Here is a 9268-nt window from a genome sequence, read left to right on the forward strand (position 1 = left end):
CTATAAGAAAACCATGTATGGTTTCTCAGGTGCTGACATTACATGGGGTTCTCCATTTTACAGACTTAATATGAAAAAAAAAAATGTGAAGAAAAGAGATTTTATTTTATGTTGTCATGAAGTAGTCTAATATTTAGCTTTAACTATATGAGGGTTAGAAGTCTCTAATAATTTCGATGATTCCTTCCAGCAAACTGAGAGCAAATGAGTGTTCAGAGTAGTGTGAGTGTATGATTCATGTGAGGTGTGTCCCACAAGATGTGGATCTTCAGGTCTGTCTGGAGCTTGTATTTGTTCTGATGCCTTTTTCTCCACTGCAGCACTGCTGACGTTTGCATTTCCTAACCTGTATGACTGACTTTCTTCTGTGGAACATAAAGGAACATAAAAGTAAATATTTAGAAAAAGTTCTCTGTGATTTTTTTTTGGTCCATGCAATGAAAGTCCACTGGCAATGACATGGTTTGGTTAATAGCATTCTTTAAATTACATTCCTTTTTTTATTTTTTCCCCAATCTATTTCACGACCCTTTGTGTGGCGTCCCCTTCTCACAGTTAAAAAAATTTGCTCTTCGAGTTACAAATTGGGTTGATTCAAGTAAAATCTAAGTTTTGTTTTGGAACCGATAGCCTCAAGTAAGTTTAGTTTAATCAAATCGCAGTTCAATCATTTCAGTGTTACTGTCACAATAAATTAAGCCTGCTTTCTGGAGTACCCACCAGAGGGGGCATTAAATCACAAACATTATGACATTATTAAGGCCCTATAGGTGCAGTTCTGACGCAACTTGGAGTGTGTCCTCAGAATGTCCTGTGGTCTATGTATGTCAAGTTTTGTTAAGTTTGTACATTGAAGTCAGGAGATTCAAGTCAATTTACATCGCTTTGACAAATCAATAACTTTTTGATAACTTGTTGCCAGTATTGTCACTTGCTGCTATGCATGCAATTTGGTGAAGATCAGATCAAGGGCCTAGGAGGAGTTTGAAAAAGTGGGTTTTTCAGTAAATTAAAAATGGCTGAAGAATTTTATAGACAGAAGTGTCATCGGAGGTATACTGGTAAAGTGTTTGGTAGGGCTTGACTCAAGGATTCAGGGGAAAAACAATTTGTTTATAATCTTTAGGGTTCCAGAGTTATGAACATAAACTGCCTAGAGCGCAGTAGTGATTAAGCATTTTTTTTGTAGGGCAACCCGGAATTTGCCATCACCCTAATTACTTGATAAAAACCCAATAGGATGCTTCCATGTGCTGTTGGATTATTGCATAAAATTAGTTTTTGTGGCCAGCAAAAGTTCATGATTCTTGTATGTTTTGTTCATCATGATAATCTTCACAAATTTACACAACTTTTACGAATTTTGACATTAAATACAATTGGCTATAAATAAACTACAGTACGATCAGAAGGCTACAGTGTCACCATCTTCTTTCCGTCGACAATTCTTTCAGTCTTTATTTAAAAAAAGTTTACCTTTTGAGTTAGAATAGTTTGCAAGTGCACAATTATAAACACCATAAGGCAGTAAAAGCGGACTAGTGAGTAGATAAGTCTTTTCCCGTTTGGCATGATGACGTTTAATGTCCCAACTACCTCTAGTCCCATTTAACCACTCGTTATCAATTGCCTTTTTGCATGACACATGAAAGAATAAATCATAACTGGGTTATTCATATATTTTATGCCACAGATTAAAACTTTATAATATCTTGAACTTGTGTTAACCAAAGATCTTATTTCAGCCATTTAGCCAAAAATTTTATAAAAATAAAACAATCCAAAAAAAAAAAAAAAAATCCACTGACTTCAGAACTATGAAGCTGGAAGTGCTAAAATACTCCTTTCCAGGTTTTGGCATGGAATCTTTGCAGGTCTCTATAGCGCCACTTACTGTCACACAGATGTGTTTCTGTGAGCCTGCGCAGATGCATACGATTGTGACCATCCTGCCATGTTACACCCCTGATACCTGCATGGTAATTGTGTTTGCATGACTACTGGTGACAAAATTCTTAAACAAGTAGCCTCAAACTCATTTTTCGTGGATAGAATCCAAGAAAAGTGAAGTTCTTGGTATCTCTCATTACGACTGAGACAGCCAACAACAGAGAACAAGGCAAGTGATGACATGATTTATTGCCATTGATTAATTTATTTTTAAAACAAGTGATAACTTCAGTGAAACATTAGCGTTGGATGAAAATGTACAGGGTAATTTAACAATCCACTTGTAGTTAACCGTGAACGTCATTATTAATGCATTTAATGATTTTGAACATCTTTACTCAAGACTCCACTACGGCAGATGATATATGCATAGTGGTAAAAAATGACAACATATTTTGTGTTCTTACACATTTGGCTGTGAAACAAACAAAGCTATATTGACTAAAGACGTTTTATATTACTTATAAATATGTGGATTTAACTACTATATGGCTACATATTTTAAGCATTTGAAGCAACTAATAATTACAATATTTATTTCCACTACCTACAAGAAAGTGTTTATACAAGTTGTCTCAATTCATGCCATATATAGTTGTTTTTCTTCATTTTGACCTTAATGTCAAGAATGCAGTAAGTGTTTTCTTAGAGGTTTGTTACTGCTGCAATACTTCAACAATGTTTAGCGTCACTTCCCCTGTAGGAGACTGGCTGGCCAAACTTTTGAGAAACGCAATAGAGTTTCTGAGGGTCTTGACCTCTTCTATCTGCGACTCAACCCAGGGGATAGAGATCTGGAGAAAAAAAAGAAAATTATAAGAGTAGTTCACCCAAAAACAATAATTCTCGTGGAAATGTAAATGTTTTCTGTCTGCCGTATCTCAAAAACTCTTATTCGTGCTTCTGCTCGATTCAAAACATTCAAATATATTGCAACACAAAAGGTCTCAATCTGCAAGATCCACGTGTCAAGGTGGCAAGTTGTCTTATTTACTAGTGTGAATAAGAGGATATCTTCATATGATTCAAACTCTTTTGTTGTTATAACTCTTTTTTTTTATTGTTTGTTTTACCTGTATTTTCAATTTTGAACTTGCGTTGTGTTTTAGGGTTAACAGAAATGTCTATAAAATGTTCTGGCAGAAAATTGCAAGTACATTTTCCATTATTTTGTGTGATTTGATGATTCAAATCTGCTGTCATACTTGCAGCTGCTTTTATTTATTTTTTGCAAATTACTTTCATGGTCTCACAGAAGCAGCCTGGACATTATGCAAAACATCTTTTGTGTTTGAAACGACATAAGAATGAAAAATGGCTGAATTAACCTTTCACAGCTGCTAAAGTAGCAAAGGTTACATCCACTTATAGCACAAATGTAGCATAGCATTTGATCCATATACAAAATTGATTGCTGCATTGACATCAGGTCTGTACCTTAATGATGATGTGTTTATCATCGATGTTATCTCCATCATACAGCTCTTCTCCAAAACACAGCGTGATCTCACTTTGAGGTTGTTTTCCTCCACTGCGGAAAGCGTCCAACTCTGAAAGGAACAAAGAAACTTTCAAATGAACACTGTCATCAATTAAAAAAAAGGGAATCAGGGGAGGAAAGAACTGAATGTTTCTAATTTCAACTTTAGGTGTGAAGATCATTTAGTAAACTTTAAAACTGCTTGTCGTTCCTTGCCACAGTCACCTCTGGCATGCTCACTGGGGGGCTAAAAGACGAACGCATAATTGGAATAACTTTCTAGAAGAAAGGTGAGCAGTATGACCAAAATCTTGTGCCATGAGATGGGTCATCTTCTATCATGGTAAGGGAAGAAATCAAACGATTCTGCTAACTTCACTATTCTCACCTTTTTTTGTAACAATTTCCACACAATGATGCAAACACATAATTTTACCAAAACAAACTCAACAGCACTTCAGACATGCAAACTGCTAAAAAAGGTTTAAACTATGAAAAAAACTAATTTAAATAAAATCTGTTGTGAACCAAACCCTTCATTACATTTAGGATTAGTGGTTGACTGATGCAGGTTTTCGATGTCCGAGATGTGACCGATGGCTGACATAAAGCCAATATATATGATATTACACTATAATGTAGATAGCAAAATCATATAAAAAACAAAAACAAAACATATCCATAGTTGCTGAAATGTAATTAATATTTATTTTACATTAAGATTTACTTCTAGAAGATGAGCAGTATGACCAAAATCTTGTGCCATGAGATGGGTCATCTTCTATCATGGTAAGGGAAGAAATCAAACGATTCTGCTAACTTCACTATTCTCACCTTTTTTTGTAACAATTTCCACACAATGATGCAAACACATAATTTTACTCAAACTCAACAGCACTTCAGACATGCAAACTGCTAAAAAAAAGGTTTAAACTATGAAAAAAACTAATTTAAATAAAATCTGTTGTGAACCAAACCCTTCATTACATTTAGGATTAGTGGTTGACTGATGCAGGTTTTCGATGTCCGAGATGTGACCGATGGCTGACATAAAGCCAATATATATGATATTACACTATAATGTAGATAGCAAAATCATATAAAAAACAAAAACAAAACATATCCATAGTTGCTGAAATGTAATTAATATTTATTTTACATTAAGATTTACTAAATTAAAAATAAATCATTACAATTTATTATATAAAAAATCATTTGAACTTAAATTAAACCTGTAAAATAAACAGATTTATACTTTAGATGGCAACTTCTTGATTCTGTATTCTTACATTTGCTGAATGCTGACTGTAGATAATTATGTATTGCAGCGTTTGCCTTTCTATTAATAATAATAATAGAAGTATAATAGCAAACTCCATTATGCTTTTTGTATACAGTTTACTTTTTTTGTTTAACAGTTCTGTGTAAAAAATTATTAGGCAATTAACTGTTAAACAGTGACAGTAAAGTAATCAAGATGGAGAATGGGTGCATTCTCAGCGTTGTCAAAATAAAAGTCCCACTTCTGGCACAATGGCCAAACAGAAAAATGCATCGGTCGATGATGATAATTAAAAAATGCAGATATATCGGTCAACCACTATTTAGGACCTATTATTACATTTGTGCCCTCAATTATAGCACAGCTAAATCCTTCATTAAGGATTTACCATCCAGTCTTATTAGCTAAAATCATATGGATTCAACAAGTTTCTAGATATTTCTGGTATTTTGTTACTCATCCGTTTTAAATGAACATTTAAGCCAAAGAACTATAAGGAGTGTAGAAATTTGAATAACCAGTTTTATTTATTCAGTGCACAAAATATGCTTGTGAGACACTTACCCTGTTTGAATATATCCTTGCTGAACAGCTGGGTGGGCTCGCTTGCTCTCTCCATTTTACAGGGTCCTGTGGTGGTGTTATGTGGTCCTCTCCAGAACACCCGTCCCAGACAGAAACGCTTGGCATAGATGCCTCCTCCTGTCGAGGTCAGGACTATTCCACTCTCCATGAAGGGCAGCAATTTGTTAAGAGCGGTCAAACGTGGGGCGAGGCTGGGGTCGGAGCTCATGTCTGACGGGGGGTCTGGGAGAGGGATTCGATGGAAGCTAGTGCCGTTTAGAGACGGTGGAGACGGAGGGACAGGTGAGGGAGGCAGGTAAGCGATCCGAACATCGTTACCCATTATTTCTCGCCGCAGAACCTCCTGACCAATGTAGTGCACGGTTATGTGGAAAGAATGCAGCACTGAAAGTACAAGAACAATAGAGTTTTAAGAAACCGTTTGGCAAGAGTTTGGAGAAATTAGATTTTTTTCTAATCAATAAATATACTGTTATTTTTAATCATCACCTCTCTTCTCGACAGCTTCAATGGTGAAGTTTACATGGATATCTTCAGTGTCTCAAGAAAGAGAAGAACGATAATAAATCATTCACCCACATTGCATTATCAGCATTAAACACAAAAGAGCCATGCAAGTTGCACATCAGGGTAAAATTCATAGAGTAAAACTAGATCATTACTGTTGTCAGTCTTCAAGGGGTTTGTCTCCAGCTCTGCTTGGAGTGTGATTTCTCTTCCTGTGTGTGGGATGATTTCCTGTGCACTCTGTAAAAATAGTGCCCAATTAACTGTAGACTCATACAGTGCTTTACACTTCAAAACCAAGCTGTGGAATGCAAATGTCTCTTAATGCATGCTCTTGACTCAGTGTTTACATAATGCTTTTGTAACACAGGCTTTCACTATTTACATGCATGCTGCAAACTGCAATTTAATTCAAGTATGAACAGCATAGCTCCTCGATGATTAGTTATGATGTGCTGGATGTTTTTACCATGTTGATGGACTGGGGCAAAATAACCTCCTCTTTGATTAATATTTTGCATGCAGTCTGCTCCTCATCTTGCTCGGATTCACTGCATCTCTTTCTGCTGCTCCTCACTGGCTTTTGTCCATTCTCTTTTTTCACTTTCCCCACTCCTATGGTGAGAGAAAAACGGACTAAATAATTACAAAAAAGTAATTCCTTTACATATTCATTGCAGTTATTACAGACATTTTGCTGGTAATAAAAGTTGCTTTCATAATTTTCATAATCAGTCAGGTGTGTTTGTTTAAGAATACTATTTCTGCATTCGATCAATCAATAAAAATAGTTATTATTACTGCTTTAGGGAGCGACTTACAGAATGTAAAGTACAAACAACAGATTCCAGAAAGAACACCTTACAAACTAGCTAGCCAACCTCACTATATTTGACTAGTCAGTTGGTCAGTTATTTTTACACATCTCTAGTAATAGTCATGTTGGATTGGCTGTATCAGGGTTGCCAACTTTGGTTGCCAGGCTGGATTTTGATGACATGGACTGAATCGGACAGTTTTTTTAAGGGTTCTGATGATCCAAAAAGATAATTTTTACTCTTATTGTTTTACAGTAGCTTTTCTTCGAGCTTTGAGTTTCCGGCATTAAAAACACAGTCTAATAAATTACTTCCTGTTTTTCTTAAATGATTGCTTTTATCATTTTAATTTTGTGCACACTCTGAAGGGGAAAACCCGGTATGAGGGGTTTTTTTCTATGCAAAGTACAAATTGTGTAAACTGCTTAAAAATCGAAGATTTGAGATAAGACTCGTGTAACAATTCCTCATATGACCGTGTAGACCACTGAGAGGGACTAAAAAGCAATTGTTACTTGAAGAATATGAGTCATTTAAATCCTACAGGGTATCTCTATTATGACAAACTCTTCTGTGAAATGTAAATATTTATATAAGAGTAATGTAATTTATGCGCTGAGGAAAGAATCTCTCAAGCGCATGAAACAGCAAAAGAACTGTTTTGAGTACCTGATGCAGTAATCAGCCCAAATTAAACCTGTTTGACGTTCAAGACAACTTGGATTATGTACAATCTCAATGCGATTTGCTCGGTGGCCTCTTGTCATTTTTTTCAAATGTGTCTTTTAGCATACTAACACGTTTTTTCACTACTGTAAGTGACATTACTGAGGTTTTTCATTCCACAGTGCACATATTCAACAAATCAAAAATACTCATCCACCATAGTGGCCTGTAACATTGTGAAATTTACAGACCAAACAGAACATGCAACCTGAATTTGGTGACACCTGGACAGCTAGCTCTTTAATGGTCACCTTGTGAAGAGTGGGAAAAAGTTTCATTGGTGGAATATAGCTACTTTAGACCAGAATATCTGTTGTAGACCAATCAAGCCACATGCTAGTGGGAAAAATGCTATGAGCAAAGTTAGGGATTTATTTTGTGTCATTTTGTTAATTGTCAAGACATTTAGAGCCTGAAGAGGCGTGAGAAAGAGCCTGAAAGTGTGACTCATGCCAAATGCATGGAAGTTGGCAACCTTGCTAATATCCATATATTTTTCACATCCCTTGGTTACCTTGTTCTTCTAGTGGTACGAGGCGGTACACCTTGTAGGGTTCTGAGATGTCCAGCTGTGACCTTTCAGTGACCTCACAAAACTCTGTACTTTTATTGAGGGCACAGCGAAGGCGAGTTTTCCAGGATGCAGGGTCTGAATTTCCATTCTCCAAAAGCTTCCCTTTAAACTCTGCCCAAGCCTTAAATGAAAAAATTCAAATGAAAATTTGAATCAACCATTTTAAAATGGCTTGCATGCTTAAAGTAAGTAAATTACAGATGAAACTCCTTTTCTTATTCATTCTGACCATAAATGTGTAAATTATTTATCATCAACAAAAGTCTAGAATCATCGCTTGAGTTTGCAGATGACTGCACTAATTGTTGAGTGCACTACGTAACACTCGCACTTGGGAAGTTGTTCATTGTGTAAAAAAACTAAGAAACAAGGACACAGAGAGAAAGATGGTGACACATTTGGACCTTGAAAATAGCTGCATCCTCCTCAGTTCGGAAATCTTGTTTTCCTGCATGTTTCCATGGGATACAAAACATGGTTTTCTCAGGGTTGTCCCACACTAGGCCATGATACTTCCCACTGTTCACCTACATCCCAAAGCACACAATAGAGAAACAAACCAAAAGATATCAGCAACAAACAAAAGCATACCATGAAGCACTAGAGATTGTTATAAGATGAAACATTTGAAAGAGAGCAAACTGCAGCAGAAAAAGTGAATTTCTAAAAACATGAGAGGTTTACAAGAAAAACTGGTCACCTCAATCATTCACTCATGGAATGTTCAGACTTCATGGAGTCAACTTAAGGGTTTAGAAAAATTTTGAACAGGGGAGTGCATCTAGTACAACATTAATCCATAAAGGATGCATATCTCCCACACGGAGAGAGCGTAATCTACCTCCTTCAGATTAAGAAAGTCTTTGTGCCTGTGGCTAAACTACTCCCTGGTAGGCACATGTCCTGATTTTGCTGCGTTAGATGTGTTCCTAGGTCAACATATTAATCCAAAAATTTAGTCTTGACCATATCCCTACACCTAAACCTAACCTTAACCATGAGTAATCGCTAAAATCAGAGGAAATGATAGATGAATGACACTGATGTACAAGCACCAAACACTGATTGCAAACCTAAACTGGTTCTTCAAATCTGATTGGTTAATCACAACGTTGTTCCAGGGTCAACAAAGATGTTGATCCAGGAATGTCGCACTTGGTAAAATCAGGTTCTGCTGGCTAGGTAGGCAGCTCACTAGATTTGGAGCCAGTGGATCTCATAGCATGAATGGCTCTTCCATCTGATCTTCTGTATTCATACAACTCCATAAATTCAGATCCTCCGAAATACTCAACACACTACACGCGCACACACACACACACACACACACACACACACACATACAC

General features: G+C 36.3%; 1 protein-coding gene across 3 annotated transcripts in view; it reads right to left on the reverse strand.

Annotated features, from left to right (window-relative positions):
- Positions 1–2135: 2135 nt before the first annotated feature.
- Positions 2136–9268, reverse strand: part of LOC107716470 (interferon regulatory factor 8-like) — a 9840-nt gene continuing 2707 nt past the window's right edge. For all 3 annotated transcript variants that reach the window (XM_016522936.1, XM_016522934.1, XM_016522935.1), the window contains 8 exons: positions 8327–8449; positions 7863–8043; positions 6274–6419; positions 5960–6044; positions 5787–5837; positions 5277–5681; positions 3388–3500; positions 2136–2744 (listed from right to left, as the gene is read on the reverse strand). In XM_016522936.1, coding sequence (XP_016378422.1) covers positions 2607–2744; positions 3388–3500; positions 5277–5681; positions 5787–5837; positions 5960–6044; positions 6274–6419; positions 7863–8043; positions 8327–8398 — 1191 coding nt within the window. In that variant the 5' untranslated portion in view covers positions 8399–8449 and the 3' untranslated portion in view covers positions 2136–2606. The remainder of the gene's footprint in view (positions 2745–3387; positions 3501–5276; positions 5682–5786; positions 5838–5959; positions 6045–6273; positions 6420–7862; positions 8044–8326; positions 8450–9268) is intronic.

The sequence above is a fragment of the Sinocyclocheilus rhinocerous genome, unplaced genomic scaffold (assembly GCF_001515625.1).
Source record: "Sinocyclocheilus rhinocerous isolate Xijiao unplaced genomic scaffold, SAMN03320098_v1.1 scaffold419, whole genome shotgun sequence".
Taxonomy (NCBI): Eukaryota; Metazoa; Chordata; class Actinopteri; order Cypriniformes; family Cyprinidae; genus Sinocyclocheilus; species Sinocyclocheilus rhinocerous.